The sequence below is a fragment of the Apodemus sylvaticus genome, chromosome 2 (genome assembly GCF_947179515.1).
Source record: "Apodemus sylvaticus chromosome 2, mApoSyl1.1, whole genome shotgun sequence".
Taxonomy (NCBI): Eukaryota; Metazoa; Chordata; class Mammalia; order Rodentia; family Muridae; genus Apodemus; species Apodemus sylvaticus.
In genome coordinates this window covers 59,376,195-59,394,859 of record NC_067473.1, presented here as the reverse complement: position 1 = coordinate 59,394,859, position 18,665 = coordinate 59,376,195, and the positions used below count along the sequence as shown (strand labels likewise).

General features: G+C 47.4%; 1 protein-coding gene across 1 annotated transcript in view; it reads left to right on the top strand.

Moving 5' to 3' along the window:
* Slc13a4 (solute carrier family 13 member 4) overlaps window positions 1–14,283 on the top strand; it is a 36,479-nt gene extending 22,196 nt beyond the window's left edge. The window contains exons 8-16 of the mRNA XM_052172467.1: window positions 2,793–2,977; window positions 3,792–3,911; window positions 4,982–5,083; window positions 6,720–6,821; window positions 7,534–7,631; window positions 8,179–8,303; window positions 11,282–11,443; window positions 12,904–13,041; window positions 14,027–14,283. Coding sequence (XP_052028427.1) covers window positions 2,793–2,977; window positions 3,792–3,911; window positions 4,982–5,083; window positions 6,720–6,821; window positions 7,534–7,631; window positions 8,179–8,303; window positions 11,282–11,443; window positions 12,904–13,041; window positions 14,027–14,164 — 1,170 coding nt within the window. The 3' untranslated portion in view covers window positions 14,165–14,283. The remainder of the gene's footprint in view (window positions 1–2,792; window positions 2,978–3,791; window positions 3,912–4,981; window positions 5,084–6,719; window positions 6,822–7,533; window positions 7,632–8,178; window positions 8,304–11,281; window positions 11,444–12,903; window positions 13,042–14,026) is intronic.
* Window positions 14,284–18,665: the final 4,382 nt, after the last annotated feature.

Below are 18,665 nucleotides of genomic sequence, written 5' to 3'. Positions count from 1 at the left end.
TCAAATGATTCTCTGAAGGCATTTCAATGGCACTATAATTTTTTTAAATTACATTGTGTGTGTGTGTGTGTGTGTGTGTCTGTGTGTGTGTGTGCGTGCGTGTGTGTGTGTGTGTGTGTGTGTGTGTGTGTGTGTGTGTGTTCACAGAGTATGCAGGTACCAATGTGGAGATCAAAGAACAACTTTCAGGAGTCAGTTCTCTCCTTCCACTGTGTAGGTTCCAGGGATCCAACGCAGGTTGCCAGGCCGTGAGACGAGTGCCCTAACCCACTGAGCCATCTTACCAGTCCCCACTGCAAATACTTCGTTTAGTGTCCTGAGATTATAAGCACACTTGCTTTTCTGGATAAATGACTCTTTTCCTGTTTCTGTATCACTAAAACAAAATGCAGAAATGCAGTGGCTGCTGGGACTGTTCTGAAGAGGCTCCAGTCGCCTGGGGTGGGGCCCTTGGTTTCAGATTGTTTCGAACCACCGACGGTCTTAGCTGTCTCACGTCCTTCACGATCATGTCACCATTTATGTAATGTTTATCCCATGAACACGTACCAAGCACAGCACTAAGCCCTTTCCCTGGCTCAACGAAGTAATGTTTTTGAACTTCATTCTTGCCATCAAGGCAGAGGGATGAAACTAGGAACTAGCAGTGAAGAGCTGGGAAGTATAGCGTTGAGATCCCAGTGCAGTCTCCTTGAACACGCCAAGCCAAACCCCTGGGAGGCTTCCAGCTACAAAATAGAAGCCAGTCAAAAGCTGCAGTTGGATCATGAGTTCAGGTTCAGGATAAATTTCATTAGAAGAAAAGATTATGGGAAATCCTGGCAATCTAAGTGGTCCTTCCAACCTGGGCAAACCATAAATCTTTCCGTGGTTTCCGTGGTTACAAGTGCCCAAGTCTTACTTTGGCCCTCAGAGGAAGATGGCAACAGTTAGGGTCCATGAGGAGCATGGCAAGATGACTTCTTCTCCCATCAATATTCTTATGACTTGGTCTCCTGACATTGGCACCAGGCTCGTCCAAGCCTGGCATGGTGGTGCCTGCCTGGAGCCCCAGCACTTAGAAAGTAGTGGTAACAAGGAATTTAAGGTCAACCTTAGCTACATGGTGATTCTGAGACCATGCTGGACTAATTGAGATCTTGGTGTGAGGGGAAACACCTTTAAAAATGTTTAAAAATGAAGAGAATTAGTGAAGGAGTGAGGGAAGCCAGCTTGAGTGGGACAGGGTGGGAGACCTTCTTCTTTAGTCCATTCATTGAGGCAATGAACTGACTGAGCAAGCAACCAAGCAAGATGGAGAAGACAGGGCTGGAGAGATGGCTCAGCGGTTAAGAGTACTGACTTCTCTTCAAAAGGTCCTGAGTTCAAATCCTAGCAACCATATGGTAGCTCACAACCCTCTGTAATGGGCTCTGATGCTCTCTTCTGGGGTGCTGAAGACAGCTACCATGTACTTACACATCATAAATAAGATGGAGAAGACAGGGCCAAGGCTTGTATGCAAAAGGGGAGAGTGGGGGCCAACACATAAGAGAGAAAAGAATGAGGTGGGAAGGGAGGGATCTTGTGTAGCATCCTCTCCTCAGGAAAGCTAGGATCTTCTGACTGAAGCGTCTGGCTTTGCTTTCTGCAGGACTGGATAGCAAACCCAAGGCCCTGCCCATGTTAGGCAAGTGCTCCACCACTGAGAAACATCCCCATCCCAAGCTTAATTCGAATCCTTTTCCCCATGGAGACTGTTGTTCCACTTCCATATTAAAATAACCGTCTGGGGCTGGAGAGGTGGCTCAGTAGTGTGGAGTGCTTGCTGCCCTTGCAGAGGTCTTAGGCTCAATTCACAGCAGCCACAAGGTGCCTTCCTGCTGCATATAACAACTCTAGGGGATTGAACATCTTCTCCTGGCCTCCCAGGAGGACTGATGCACATGGTACACACACACACACACACACACACACACACACATTAAATAAATAAACCAACATATTAAGTGAAAAATAAGCAAACATTCAAAAACTCAAAATAATAAGCATCTTCTGTTGACTTAACAGCAACATGGGATGCTACCAGAGTTCATGTGGGAAATAAACAATGCCATCCATATTAATAACATCAATAATACCAAAATTCTTAACAAGCCAGGAGAAGTGACAGACACCTGCCATCCCAGCACTGGGGAGGTGGAGGGAGGGCATGACGTGCCCAAGGTTATCCTCAGCTACATGGTAAGTTTGAAGCCAGTTGGGGTTCCTTCAGACCCATCTCCAAAAAAGAAAAAAACTCAACATAGTTTATCATGTCTAAACAATGTATTTATTTTCATGTGTATATGTGAGTATCTGCATGTATATATGTAGACCACGTACATGTTTATTGCCCACAGGGGCCAGAAGAGGGCATCAGATCTCCTGAAACTGGAGTTACTGGTGGTTGTGAGCCTCCTGGTATGTGTGCTGTGAACTGCACCCAGGTCCTCTGGAAAGCAGTCAGCACTCTTAACCTGTAAGCTAAATGGTTTGCAGCCCAATGACACACCATTCTCAAAGAAGGCCAGGAAGCCATCCAAGTGATCCTTTGCCCTGTACAACCATGTGATTGAGGATTGATGATGTTGCTGAAGAAACTGAAGCTCAGAAGCTGGCTTAGTTAGCACAGGAGGAATGGGGGTTTATCCATCTAATACTGAAGCTCAGTATCTGTCCACTGGACCAGTGTGTGGCCTGCCCCTCTGGCTTCATGTCCCGGGCAGTGCCACACTGACTGTGGGTGGAATTCACTGATTTTCCTTTGGCAGGAAAAACCAGGAGTCCTGACCCCCAGCTCCAAGAACCAAGAACTGAACAAGAAGTACAGATCCCACCATGACCAAATGATTTGCAAGTGCCTCTCTCTGAGCATATCCTATGCTGCCACCATTGGTGGCCTGACCACCATCATAGGCACCTCCACCAGCCTCATTTTCCTAGAGCATTTCAACAAGTAAGTAATTAATTCACTGTGAGCACCCTCTATTGGTAGCTGAGCCAGAACGGGACTGGGTGCCAGGGACATGGCAGGAGAGACAGTGCAGAGCAGCTCAAGTTGAGGAAGTAAGTCAAGTATAGGATTCTGCTCGGAGAGCTCATCCAGCCACAGAGATTCTTCCCCAAAGAGGAGGCACTGGTGGGGCCACCTGGATGGTCAGGCAGGTTAAACTGAATAGAAGCTTTTCCCAGTACCTACTGGAGGCAGAGGGGTCTGAGGCTCGAGAATAGGGAGCTTAAAAGAAATGGTGGGGCACAGGGGACCAGAGGGGGAGAGGGACAGATGACAGAGGGCTGGCAAGACCCACAGAGAGCTTGGACAGCACCCAAAAGAAAGGCCATGAGACACGGTCAAGGAATGTGAAGTAAGGGTGAGGAGGTCAGAGCTATAGTTTTGAAAACTCACTCTGGATGGAAACTGGAAAGCAGAATGGAATGGTGGGGGATAGCAGGAGGGGAATTTAGAAAGAGAGCTCTTTGTGGCCTTTGGAGGGAGTACTAGTCAGGAGGAGGAGGAGGAAGAAGAAGAGAAGGAAGAAGGAAGAGGAGGAGGAAAAGGATGAGGAGGAAAAGGAGGAGGAGGAAAAGGAGGAGCAGGAGCAGGGGTGTGTTTATACGGTTGAGTCTGCATGGTTCCAAATGATGTAGTTTCCTCTGCCCCTGGCCCAGCTGCATATCTTCTGAAGGCATTCTTGGCTGTGCCCTCTCCTCCAAATACCACGTGTTAACATCATCTGCTCCTTGCCCCTGACCCGTTCTTTACCCTCCAGCCAGTACCCGGCGGCAGAGGTGGTGAACTTCGGAACCTGGTTCCTCTTCAGCTTCCCCATCTCTCTCATCATGCTGGTGGTCAGCTGGTTCTGGATGCACTGGCTCTTTCTGGGCTGCAAGTGAGTGCCAGGGCCCTGCTGGCGACGTACCAGGGTTCTCCCGAAGGCTACGGTTCAAGTGGGAAGGCTCTGCTCCAAGTGGGCATGCCCAGAACCAGCGAACGGTCTGTGCTCTGGGAGTGCAGGGGACACAACTGCAAGCCGGACGTGGTCTCTCCTGGAGACTTGACTGTTTCATGAACTCTGCACTTCTCTCTCTGCTCAGTGAGGTGGTCTTAATTCTAACCACTTGGCTAACAGACCTGTCTGATTTATAGAGAGGCTGGAGAGTGTCTGGTGTAGCTCTTCATTAGCCTCAAATCATACAGAGTAACCCAAAGTGCTCTTAGAAACATGATTCTAAGTAAAGCTACCCTGGGTTTAAGTGTATAGACCCAGGAATGTGCTCACGGCTCCCAAAATGATAAGTTGGATATGACACTTGTGACATTATTTCTTATATTAAACTGCTTAGTATGCTTTTTCTTAAGAACCACCATTCTACTCTAAATTGGATCAACGTCAAATGCCAAAGGGGAAAATGCCCAGGCTGTTGTGCTAGTAAGTTGCCTAGGGAACCCATCACTCTGTTGGCCAAGGAATGCTTGCTCTTTATTCAGCTTCCTGTCAAACCAGTGATGGCTGCACACACAGGCCAATGTTGTAATGTAAAACCAGCTCCTACTTTTATCCCATGCAAGCCTTGTCTCTGGACAAATAAGTATGAGCATGCATGTACACTTGCATATGCACACACACACACACACACACACACATCCATCAACACTCTGACTCCACTCATGTGCAAGACAGTTAGTTGTGTGGGAGCAACTAGACATAAATACCCAGTTGCACATCTGCAGCACACAACTGCACCCTGATACACCCGAGCCATGTCCAAATGGATAGAACCAAAGGCCAGGGGAAGGCCTAAGAGGGGCTGGGTAACTAGGCAGACAGAAGCTGTGCAGAGAGGAGGAGGACGGGCAGTGTGCAGGGGGAGGGGGAGGGGACAAAGAGTTCACAGCGAAAGAGAAGCGTGTGTGACTGCGGGAGCATGTTTTACGTCTGTGCTTGCTCTCCCTTCTTAGCTTTAAAGAGACCTGCTCTCTGAGTAAGAAGAAGAAGACCAGGAGGGAGGAGCTGTCAGAGAAGAGGATCCGGGAGGAATATGAAAAGCTGGGAGACATTAGGTAAGAGCTACACCGTTCCCCTTTCCCTGACCCAGGGCAACCGTGAAGGGAACCAGCAGCCTTGTTCCTAGAGTTCCCCACATTGACAAAATTTTCCAGAACTCTGAATCTAAGCATTCAGAAGGTGCTGTTTAATGTCAGAGCCATGCTGGCCCAGATCCCAGTGCCACCCTTCTGTCTCCAGAGTCCAGGGTATGGTTGGAGCATCTACAGGGGTAGCTGGAGAAAATGAACAGGAAGAAAGCACCGTCGCTCATGGAATATGCTAGAGTCCTTACAAAGCCAGGGCTCCTGCCTTTCCCAAATGTGCCACAGATCTAGCTATCACTCCCAGGGAGCTGGGGGCCTTGGTGCTATATTTACAGCATAAGACAACATCAAATGCAGACTTAAAGACACAAGAACCAAGACATTACTAACAACCTCAGATGTTTCCACCAGTAGCCCCACAGTGCCCCAGTGCACCTTCTATTTAATACTCTGTCTCCTCTCTCGCAGTGCTCCCTATACAGAACTTTATGTAAAAAAAAAAAGAGAGAGAGAGAGATAGAAATTATACTTCTTCAAGCGTTAATTTATAATTAATAATTTATAATGGCATGGCATTTATAAAATATAGGAAATATAGGAAAAAGCATAAGGAAAAAGTAAAATGGTAAAATTATATCCTAGTGTTAATTGTTAGTATTATATACTCCTTCCATGAATGCATCTATTGTGTGTGCATGTGCATGCATGTGGGGTGTGTGTGTGTGTGTGTGTAAAATTACATGATTAAACTCAGCTTATATTACCAATTAACTCCAAAGGCTGAGGCAGGAGGGTAAACTCAAGACCATATTGGGCAACTTAGACTATGTCGATTAAAGTCGAAGGGAGACAGGGATGTTATGTTAGCGGTAGAGCACCTACTGAGAATGCACAAAGCCCTGGGTTCAAGCCTCAGTGCCACAGGATGTGCATATTATAAATGTATGTATATGTGTGTATACATATATGTGTGTATATATACATATATAATGCATATATTTTATACGGTTCATACTGAACATAGTTGCAGATCCTGTATATTTTCACTTAACCTCCTGCTCTGATCACATCCCCACATCATTCATTCCGCTGCAGCAACATGACTATTACTGGTTGGATCTCATTTTAACAGTTATACCATGACATATTCATTGTTGTGGACTCTCACTGGATAAGCATCAACACGGTTATTCCCATTTTTAATAGGTAATAATTCACTGTACTTTGCCAGTTTTTGTCTCCGGTAACGGAAACAGCCAAAACTAAGATATATGGTAAATTGTTGAAAACATTGGTCGGTAGCTGTCTGTGCTCTCACAGGCAGATTCTGAAGGTGCCCACTGTCTGGCACTCTCTGGAGAGGCTAAGATTAAGCTGATGTGTGCATGCTGCTGCTGTGATTTCTCCACCCCACCTACATTTCTCCAGGGTTCCGTTGTCTCTAACATTCCTGAGAGTTCTTTCCTAATTCTCTACCAGCTATTCTAGTGCTCAAGGAGCAACTGTGTTTTGTGTCAGTGGTGGTCTGAACAGGAGCTTCCAGCTACCACATGAAGAAGCCCTAAGTTCCCAGCTCCTGAGCGGGTCTTTCTGCTACCTTTGACAGCTACCCTGAAATGGTGACTGCATTCTTCTTCATCCTGATGACCGTGCTGTGGTTTACCCGGGAGCCCGGCTTTGTCCCTGGCTGGGATTCTTTCTTTGAAAAGTAAGTGATACTGTCTCCTCCTCAAGCTCACCCTCGTTCTCTCCTCAAACGGTAACCACGGGTTACACAAACCTAGAAAAATCTGAAAAACCGATTCTTTCTAGGGAAGCGTCAGTATGGATAGGGCCAGGAGAGTCAGGGTTGGAAGTCCCTGTCTGGGGTAGGAACCAGGGGCTGCCATTTACCAGTGTGTGATCCTAGTCATCTTACATAAGTGCATGGAGCCTTACCGGATCCTAGGATGCTAAGAGCACGAAGCGGGTAACACCTATAAAGCACCAGCTGTAAAGAGACTGTGGCCTTGGGGTCTGAGGCTTGCGGAGGAAGAGTCACCAGGCAAGATACACACAGGTTCCCAGCTCACCACTGTGGATTCATAAGCTTCCCCAGCACCAATGTTAGGGTGTGGTCCTCACAGGAGAGAAACCCATGTTCTGCTTTTATCTAAGCAACTCTGATCACTCCCAGAACTCAAGAGCTGCCTGGCAACTTTACACGAAGACTCCCCTAGGGAGGCTGTCTCCAGACAGTAATCCTGCCCATTCCACGAGTCTGCCATTTCACGGCCCAACAGCTGGCAAAAGTCGGGTTGCTGTCACTGCTGGCTTGTGTTGTGTGTAGAGGCGCTGTGTCCCCCCCACCTTTCCTGAGACCGTGTAGCTCTCGAGGATTCCCAACTCTCTTCCTGCTGCCATGTGGATCTCTTTGCTAGGAAAGGCTACCGCACGGACGCCACGGTCTCTGTATTCCTGGGCTTCCTGCTCTTCCTCATTCCATCAAAGAAGCCCTGCTTTGGGAAAAGGAGTGACGGTGAGATCTGTGAACATTCTGTGCTTGTGAACAAGGTGGAGGGGGGAGCATTCTCAACCTCAGTCTGATTCATTCACAGAGGGCTGATGGCAGAGGAGCTGATGTCAAGGGACAAAGTTGGGTGCGGTGGCTTTAGTCAAAGACTACCAAGTCAGAATTTTCAAAAGATGCTTTCCAAGGCCCTTCAGACTCCAAACAGTAGTGCTAGGTCCCAAGGCCTGTGATTTACCCATTAGCTAGACCCTTCCTTACAAGTCATGCCTCTAGGGACAGTGGTGCACAACTGTGCATCTTGACCCTATGGGGGGGGGGGGTCAAATGACCCTTTCACAAGACTTGCCTAAGACCGTCTACATATCAGGTATTCACATTACAATTCATAACAGTAGGGAAACCACAGTTATGAAGTAGCAAGAAATAGAATTTTATGGATGGCGGTCAGCACAGCATCATGAGGGACTGCTTCAAGGGGTCACAGCATTAGGAAGGCTGAGAACTACTGCTCTAGGGTCTTCTCTGACTCCATTTCTTCCTATCTGTGACGCAGGAGCAGGCCAGGAAGCCTCCAAAGGGATAGAGCCCATCATCACGTGGAAGGACTTTCAGAAAACCATGCCCTGGGAGATTGTCATCCTGGTGGGAGGAGGCTACGCCCTGGCCTCTGGCAGCAAGGTGACTATTTGGTTCTCTTCTTGGTCAATTATTGGTCCAGAAGCTTCCTAAAGGAATCCATCACAACCCTGAAGGGAAGACTGGAAGTTACCAAGGGAAAACCTAATGGTCAGTCACCAAGGCAACACAGCAGGACAGATGCTCTTTTTCCTACCTGGCCATCTCAGTTGGTGTCACCGATCACAACACACAGACACTGATACCTCCTTTGTGGGTCACATACTGTCACGGGCAAAAGGAATTTTGAGGTTTATAGGCATCTCCTTCCTGGGGATCTCATAGTACTGACAGGAGGTAGGTTGTAAGGGCTCATTGATACCCCAAATTACAACTCAGTAGGTTGTCCCTCTGTCTGTCTACATGCCTAGACTGAACCTCTCAGAGAATGTCAGCTGAAGTTGATAGAGGGTTGCTTGACCTGCTGGATGTGATCGCTCAGCATGGAATCTTTTCAGTGAGACTTGTGGGAAATGACAGAGGGGCCTCTGCCATCAATCCTCTGTGAAAAATCCTGTGAATGAATCAGACTGAGGTTCAGAATGCTTCTCCCTCTATTTTGTTTACATGAACTAAACTCTCCCAAACTTGATGCATCTTAAATTTTAAAATGTATGTGAACAAGTGTTTTGCCTGCGTGTATATATGTGTACCTGGTGCCTGCAGAGTTCAGAAGGCATTAGATCCCCTGAAATAGGATGTTTGTGATCTACCGTGTAGGGTTGGGAACGGGACCCAGGTCCTCTGCTAGAACGAGTGCTCTTAACAGTTGAGCCTTCTCTCCAGCGCCAACCTGGTACTGTTTGACTGTGCATTCCTAGGTCACCATTGGCAGCCAACCAGCTCCTGCATGGGGAAGGAACCTCAGGGGACCCTGAGGCCCATCTTCTCTTCACTGACTATTCCTTCCAGGACATTTATCCTTGCACACCTCCCCTGACGGGCCACTCCCCACACAAAGAATCGCTACTCATTTCCAGACAGACAAGTTTTGTTTATTCCCTGTCTATCATCACTGTTGGTTGGCTCTGGCTCTGTTTTCGGGAATTCTAGGTAGTAATTTGTAAAGTATTAAATAGTCGCTGTGGAATATTTTTTCCCAGCTCCTATTAGCCATTCTCAGAGGTTACACTTCCTGGCCTCACTACAGCTTCCCTCGGCTGTATTTAAATACGGTCCAGGGGTGGTCAGTCTACTGGATGAGTTATATTAGGTCACCCTCCTCTGTCTCTGATGTCAGCATCCACCTGCATAGGAGTTTTTATGAGGTTTCCTTGGCACGCATGTCAGAACTAACATTGAAACTGCAATCACTTGTGACTCTTATGCTTTGCACCTGTGGCCAATATTAAACCTCCATTCCTTCAGCATCCCCTGTATCTGCCTGTCAGCATTTCTGTGTTCAGAGTTTTATTCTGACTTCTATTGAATTTCAGTTATAAGTTTGGCCTGAGCCTACCTGGCAAGACCTATTTTTTTTCTTTCTTTCTTTCTTTCTTTGTTTCTTTCTTTCTTTCTTTCTTTCTTTCTTTCTTTCTCTCTCTCTCTCTCTCTCTTTCTCTCTTTCTTCCTTCCTTCTTTCTTTCCTTCTTTCTTTCTTTTGGACACCACGGTTCAGTTCTACCTCTATGAAACTTTTTGACTCAGCTAGTTTTTGGCTTTTTTTTTTCTTTAAGATTTTTACACTGTAGCTGTCTTCAGACACACCAGAAGAGGGCATCAGATCCCATTACAGATGGTTGTGAGCCACCACGTGGTTGCTGGGAATTGAACTCAGGACCTCTGGAAGAGCAGTCAGTGCTCTTAACCTCCGAGCCATCTCTCCAGCCCTGACTCAGCTAGTTTTAATACTGGAGCAAGTTAGGGGAAATCTGTGTCATTTCTAAGTCAGAAGCTACTTCAGAGTTTTGACACTGGTAAGGAAAACCCCATCACACCAAATATTTCAAAAAGTAAAGTAAGCCTTTATTTGTTATGCTTTGTCTAACTTGGCACCATAATTTATCAATTTATTTTAAATTTTAGTATAGAATATTTCTGTTGGAAAAGTAATTATCATTAGATTATTTTAATCTAGTGATAAGTACCACTTGAACAACATCATAAATAAATCTCCAGTGTTCCCTAAAATGCACCATTTCTAACTCATCTATTGGCCCTTCCTGACCTGCCTTTGTGCCAGCCTCGGGGTGTAATCCTGAGTTATAAGACGGAACAGTGAAAGCTTCCAGAGGCTGCAAAGAGCTGTATCAATTATTAACCAACACCATCGCCACGTACTGTGTGTACCTCTCACCGAGTTCTCCATGTGCCTCAGCTAGAGCAGAGAATTCGGAAGGCCTCTCTGGTCAGCACTTGTCTGTGAGCTTGCCATGACGTGGGGAGAGTCCCCGGAAGTCCGTGCACTCTTGACAACTTCAGCAAAGGGAGCTTGCCTCCCTGCCTTGGCGAACTGTAGAGCATTGAAGAACTGTGAAAAGTCCCACCTTGCTTTCCGTACACTCTCCTTTCTTTATTGCCTTTGAATCTCTAGGATGCTCTACCAAGAGTCCGAGCATGTCAGCCACAGAGGAGAGACAGATAAAAAGTGCAAATGTGGCCTAGGATGGATTTGTACTGAAATTTGATGCCGAAGAAGAGGCATTAAATTAAGTCAGGAGAGGAGGGATAGCCCTCACCACTGGGGAAGGGAGGGGGGGCGGGGGAGGGGGCTTCAGAACATGAGGTTGTGGGATTGGGAGGGGGATGAGAGTCACACTCGGGTTCAAAGTGCAGGGTAAAGCCTTCCAGTGCAGCCCTAGGAAGGATCTTGTGTCCAAGATTTCTGCGCTAGCGAACTGATCTAATCATAAACTCAACACGGGCTCTGGTCAGGCCAGACCGGGCAGCTGAGGCAGCCAGCATCCCTGCGCCCTCAGCCAACAGGCGCCCTCTGACTCCTTCCGTCTCACTGTACCGCCTCCTCCCGCCTCCTCCCGCAGAGCTCTGGCCTCTCAACGTGGATCGGGCACCAGATGCTGTCCCTGAGCAGCCTCCCGCCATGGGCTATCACCCTGCTGGCGTGTGTCCTGGTGTCCATTGTCACGGAGTTTGTCAGCAATCCAGCCACCATCACCATCTTCCTGCCCATCCTTTGTACCCTGGTGAGTGGAGACGAGGGCAGATGGCCCGGCAGTGCCGCGAGCGAGCCTGGCCCAGGAAAGGGTTTCTGTAGCTATTCCTCTGTCACCAGCCCCACCCCCCCCATCCCCCCACCCCCCCCCCACTCCCCCACCCTCCCATCCCCCCCACCCCGCCCCTTCAGTGGTTGGTGTTCCACCTGTAGTTTATTTAAACAGTGAATTGTCCTCAAATGGCGATTAGTAAAATAAAATTATGTCAAGAGTTTAGAAATGTTTTTCAAAAAGAGAAAGCAGAATTAATTTATTTGTGGGTAGCCTGAGCTGCATAATGAAGCCATCTTAGGAAAACAGATATACAACAGTCACCACCTCCAATCATCAGCCGGATTCCATGGCCTCGGTCCAGTCTGGACTGAGTGAAATAAGTCAGCTCTTCGCCTGTTGACAGAGCCCCCAGAGTAATGCACTTGACCCTGCCCCTGGAAACACAGGGCATGGAGGCCCTTACCAGTCTCCTACTAAATAATCCTCCTGCTCCATAGAATACCAGCTCACATGTCTACTCTCAGTTCATGGCTCAGATGTCCCTGTCTGCCTCCTCTGTCTCCTTGCATGTGAGCATTCAAGAGTTTTTGTTTGTGTGTGTGTGTGTGTGTGTGTGTGTGTGCACGCGCGCGCGCGCGCCTTTTCAAGACAGAGTTTTTCCAGGCTGTCCTGGAATTCTCTAGGTATACCAGCTTGGCCTTGAACTCAGAAATATACCTGCCTCTGCTTCCCAGTACTGGGAGGAGTACAGGAATTAAAGACATGGGCCACCATGCCCTTCAAGACCTTGTCTTAAAACACAGCAATATTGCCGGGTGGTGGTAGCACACACCTGTAATCCCAGCACTCTGGGAGGTAGAGCCAGGTGGATTTCTGAATTCGAGGCCAGCCTGGTCTACAGAGTGAGTTCCAGGACAGCCAGGGTGACGCAGAGAAACCCTATCTCCAAAAAACCAAATCCAAAACACCAATAAAATAAAATAAAATAAAATAAAATAAAATAAAATAAAAAGCAAAAACAGCAATATTGAAAGCCATGGGTTCAAATCCCAAAGGGAGCAATTAAACTGTCTTCCAGTGACGGGTGAGTCCTTCACATCTGTACCCTATACCCCAAGAGTGAAGGATTCTTGCTTTCAATTAGAGCCACTTATTCATGAGAATTTTTTTTTAAAGAAGGGATTTCTCAGCTAAAGAATTAAAACTTCAAGAACCACTTCATTAGGATGCCCCCTCCTCCTCAAAGCTCAAACATGCATCCTTGGAACTGCCTCAGAGTTTCAGCTCTTGTGAGTGGCCAAAAGCACTGTGTGCCCCAGAGGGCAGGGGACCAACTATCCCCAGGGTGTGGTGCCTAAAACCAAGCCAGCACATTCACGCACGGGAAATGCCCACCTATTCTCAAAGCTAATGCCCCTGTGAATTCTCTCTTCTAGTCCGAAACGCTGCACATCAATCCACTGTACACCCTGGTCCCCGTTACCATGTCTATCTCCTTTGCCGTGATGCTGCCTGTGGGCAACCCCCCCAACGCCATCGTCTTCAGCTACGGGCACTGCCAGATCAAGGACATGGTGAGCTACGGGTGCCCTGCCAGGCCCCACTCTGTGAGGGCAGGGATGGTTGGTTCTCTGTGTGGGCTTTCCTGGAGCCTCTTATTTCATAGCAGGCTCTCAGCACTCTGTGTGTGGAAAGAATGACTCTGGTAAAAAAGTTCTTGGTTGGCCGGGAAGCTCCAGGAATAGCAATGGGCTCTCCCCAACTCTCATCAGGAAGAAAGCAGGCACAGGGATAAAGCTACCCAGGGCGCAGGCTGTGGCCTGGTTCCAGAAGGCATGAGCTTGCACAAACCTTGCCTGGGCACCTGCTGATTCAGTCATACACAATGAAGTATGAGAAACTGTATGAAGCCAGGGGGTCTGGGGGGAAGGGACCTTGTGAGGACAGGATCCTTTGGTTCAGTTCTCACCCAAGCAAGGAAGCCCTGAAGCAAGTCTGCTGCACTCCAGAGTCTGGTTTCCAGCTGGCTCTGCAGAGACAGTCTGTGGCTGACTCTTCCTGTTGGACACACCCACTTTCCACGCTCAGCCTATAATCTCAGTTCAACCTAACCCTCAAAGCTGACCGCAGGCCTAGGAGAAATTAAACTAATAGGAATCACTGAGGCCCAACAGTCTAAAATGGGGTCCAATCACCCTTGCTGAGCTGAAACTTTAGGGTGGGAGGCCGTGGCCTTTCTTCTCCCCCTCTTATTGCATAACCGTTACTCTGCTCACACTGAGGTTAGCCTCAGCTCTCCTGCCTCCCGCTTGCCCTGTGGAGCTCTCCTGCCGTCCACGGGCGGCGGCGGCCACTTCCCTAAGTAATCCCAAGGTACTAAGTAACTAAGGTATCAGCTGCTCCTTAGAGGGCCAGGGGAGCCCATTTACATTCTCAGTGTACATGAGCACCTAGGAGGCTCTCCATTCCTGGACAGAGAGGCCTAGAAAGGGCGCACTCTGAGACAGTCTGGATGCTGCTGGCTCAAAATGGCAGGGTTTTCTGGCTTGTGTCCTGCAGGTGAAAGCTGGCCTGGGAGTCAATGTCATTGGCCTGGTGATAGTGATGGTGGCCATCAATACGTGGGGAGTTAGCCTCTTCCACTTGGACACTTTCCCAGCCTGGGCTAAGATCGGCAACATCACTGATCAGACCTAACACGGACGGACAGTTACCTGGCACAGCCAGAGCTAAGCCACGGGTGAAGAAAACCACCAGGAACACACACCCCAGAGCCATATGGAGGAGATTCCCGCCACCAGATCCTGCACCGGCCGCCAGGCGTGTTGACTGTGTCTCCCTCCCAGCCTACTGGCTTCCCTTACCACAGACAGTCAAGACTGCTCTCTACGGCTGCTCTCTCTTCCTGTGTCCAGCCCTAACCCCTTTTGAAGACCAGAGACACTGCAAGCCTTAGTGCCCTGAGGGGAAGCCTCACAAACTGACTGGCCTTGCTAGGTTTTGTGTTACCTGTCCTACCTTCCTAGGAATCAGAGATGGCCAGAGCACTCTGCCCGTGCAGACCATGAGACCTGTGGCCTCTCTTCTGGGAGGGAGCCTTACCTATGTTCTCAAGCATATCTATCCTATCTCTAAAAAAGGTAACCTTGGATCCTAAGGCTTAAGAGGTCCTCCTGTGGCAATCTGTACTTTTGACAGTCTTATCTGCCTTAAGTCTCTCTTCAGTGGTTCCCCTACCTCGGCACCAAATTCCTATAAAGAAATAATATTCTCCTTCAGAAAGAGGCTGGCCCGATTCTGCCAAAGGAAAGATGGAAACAAACCATCCTGAAACCAACTTCTCTGTGCACTGTAATTAACAGGACTGCCTCGTGAGTGTGGTGAGGGGGAAAGGGTTCATACCTGTCTTATGAGGAAGACCAAAGCTACAATTAAGACCACAGTGTTAGTGATATTACACTTACTTCTCCATTTAATAACTAGGTTGTTTCTGAGAATATCAAGTTCTAAGTGGTACCAAAGGTCTTGCCAGATCTATGCATCTGCGAGCCCTTTGAGGGGAAGATGTGCCTTGGGTTCTTTATAATGTATTAAACTCTATCTACTCAATAAATGTCTCTGGTGACTGCTGCAGAGTGAGGCCTCCTCCTTCCTCCTGAGTACCATGTCATTTTTCCCATCAGATAAAAATGGGTGGCTGGGCGCCAATCTCTGTCGTGTTTGCTGCCATCCTGTGCTTCTGATGTCACTATCAGTTGCTGACTAAATGTATCTTAGAAAAGAGGAGACCTATGCAGTTACTCCATTGTTGTAACTGTTTCCATTACTACTATGTATGTAGGTTCTATGCCAGGCATACAGTCTTCTTGTGACAATTTATCTGTTAAGTCAAATCTTTGGCCTCCCAGGAGTCTGAGTTGTAAAGTTCCTCCCATGCTCTACAGAATGTGATCAACCAGGTTTAACCAGGAATATGACTACTTCTGCCTTACTAATTAGCACAGCCAGGAACTGGCCAGTCACAACAGGGAACACTCCACAAGCCCATACACGATACCAACAATATGGCTGACTTGAAAGCAATGGGTTCTCTCTGCAGTTTGCTTTAAAATGTTTCAAGTCAGGGTGTTCCTCCTTTTGTAGCGATGGCTTATCACAGTTCTGAACCATAACAGAACTGTAAGACCCTGCCTTGGATGATAAAACAAACATAGGTAACGTGATTTAGGGAGTTGAGGGGGTAAGATGAGAAAAGAACATTTAACTCAAGGGGGAGTACTTAGAATTAATTTCTGGTCACCTTCAGAGATCTGAGTCTTTCTTAGGGAAAGTCGTGGCACCTCCCACAGCAGCTGCTGCCTGGGTCTCCACCAGACCTTCCACCATCACTGTCTGACCTGGCTGTGCCCAAGAAAAGAACCTTCTCACCTAACCCAGACTCAGGCCGAACAGGACTGGCAGCCTCGAGGATGGAGCAGAAGGGATTAACCTCTAGATGTTCAATTCTAGCCGGTTGCTCGGTTGGATTCGAGTTTTACTTTCTAGTATCACAAAGAATTTGTGAAAACGCAATCATCTTACACCAGCTTGTCTTCCCGATGATGAAACGGCGCTGCGGATATTAAGTAAGGCTATATCTTATTCTCGTAAGTTACATATCAAATTTGTTCCACGCTGCCTTTGGAATCCTGTTAAGGCATCCATATCCAAATTACCTTCAGTTGTCAACTTGACACGTCTGGAAAGAGGGAACCTCAACTAAAGAACTGTCCCCATTAAATTGGCCCTTGGGCATATCTACGAGGTAATTTAATTGCTAATTGATATAAAAGGGCCCAACCCACAGTAAGCTGTGCTATCCCTAGGCAGGTGGACCTAGACTGTGTAAGGTGCTGAGGAGGCCAGAGGAAGCAAGCCAGTAAGCAGCATTCTGCTTCAGTTGCTGCCTCTAGGTTCCTATGTAGAGCCTTGGCTTCCCTTGATGATGGGCTGTAACATGTAAGCAGAATAAACTCTTTGCTCCTCGAGTCGCTTCTGATCAGAGTGTTTCATCACAGCAGCAGAACAGAACATATAACAACAGTAAGCACACTCAGGATCTCCTGCCTAAGTGAAGTCTTATATCCATCACCTACGTTTTTAAGAATTGCTACTTTTGTCAGGCGGTGCTGGCCCACGCCTTTAATCCCAACACTTGGGAGTTAGAGGCAGGAGGATTTCTTAGTTCGAGGCCAGCCTGGTCTACAGAGTGAGTTCCAGGACAGCCAGGGGGCTATACAGAGAAACCCTGTCTCAAAAAACCAAAAAAAAAAAAAAAAGAATTGCTACTTTTCCTTCCACAGAGGGTATATGTTGGCTCCAAGCAGATGCACACCACAGTCCCAAAGGGACCCGAGCATCTTGGAGTTTGCTAACTATAGGAGACCTGGAGCAGATCCCTTGTGAACATCAGAAAGAACACAGTGGGTTTCACACGCAGACTCTACCATTGGCAAAAGCACTCCTGAACATTAGAACGACTCTCACTACTGCAAGACGCTTGAACTACTTAGACACAAAGGGACTGAAAGGCTCTAAGTTCTCGTGAGGCTGTCCTCACTGAGTGGACACTGTACTGACACTGCCCTTTCGGTCCCAGTCCCATGCATTTGCACATGAGCGGTGAGGCAGCTCACCACACCTTTCCACACTGTCCGGCCACTGTGGCAATGATTCAGGCAATGCTCTACCCTGGGCTCTTTCTATAAAACCCTCCTCAGTTCTTGTTGCAACCAGACTTAGGAAAAAGAAACTCCTGAAATTCTAAGTACCACAAACTCCCTATAAAGAACAGGCGAGGCCTTAAAATATTTTCCCCCACTGCTGAGTTCCTTTCCATAAGGCAATGCCTAAGACAGGAAAAAAAGAACTCATTCATATTCGTCAGGCCTGGGAGCTTAAGAAAGGCCTCATTTGCTACAGTACAGTAGAGTGTTCTTTCACAAGGAGGAGACTTAAAGTAACATTTATAATGTGGGAGACCTCAACAGAAAGCAAACATCAGCGCGGTATCCAGGGAGTGAACTGCTCGGTGGAAATGAAAACATTACCCATGTGGATGTGTGCACCGTGACCAGCAGACAGATGGGAAAAATCATGCATCCTACTTCTCTGTGTAGCTGTGGGAATGAAAACTGAGTAAATCAGAAAAAAAGAAACCAGATTTCTCCTCTACACCAGAAGGAGATATCTGCTTAACTCTATAAAACACCAACTCAGAAGTCTAAAGATGCCATAGTCACGATTCACAAAATGTCACTCTTTGAGAATATTAAACAGTAGGTGTTTTTTCTCTAGGTTTACAGTTTAAGGAGATGTCTTTGAGGGCTGGAGAGAAGGCACTGGCTGTTCTTCCAGAGGACCCTAGCTCAATTTCCAGCTACCACATGGCAACTTATAACTGTCCTTAACTCCAGTTCCAGGGTATCTGACACCTTCACACAGACACAAAAGCAAAACACCAGTGCACATTTTTTAAAAATTTAAAAAAGAAAAGGGAATCATTTTTTAAAAAGGATAGATCTTCCGAATTTAATGTAGTTATTACATTTTCAACAATCATGCCAGGCAATGGTGGTACATACCTTTAATTCCAGCATTTGGGAGGCAGAGGCAGGCAAATTTCAAGGCCGGCCTGGGGCAGAACAGCCAAGGCGACACAGAGAAAGCCTGTCTGGGGGAGGTGTGTGTGTGGAAGGGGAGGTGGGGGAGCATGAAAAAACAATCCTAAATTTTCTATTTCACGTATCATGGGAGTTGCTGGAGTATTTTTAGTGACTCTCCTTCTATTGTCACCCAGGGCAAAGTTTTCTTAAATTATATCCCCAGGATTTTCAGGTCTATTTTTTAGATGGGGAAGGAGAGTTATGTCTTGGTGATGGGTCTTCCCATGATCACAAATGCAACCCCACTCACACGACCAAGTTCAAATCCCTGTCCCCACAACTTACAGTTTCAGACTCCCCCAACATTTATGTCAAACCGCCAATGACTTGCCCAGGACCTGAGCTACCTTCACTGCTACAGAACAGAAAGCCAGGGCTGGGGATGTGGCTGTCTGTAGAACAGTGCTTTCATAGCATGGGCAATGGTCTGTGCCCTGGATCAGAAAAAAAAATACAGCAAAAAAACTGGAGAATGTACCTAAACAGTAAACGTG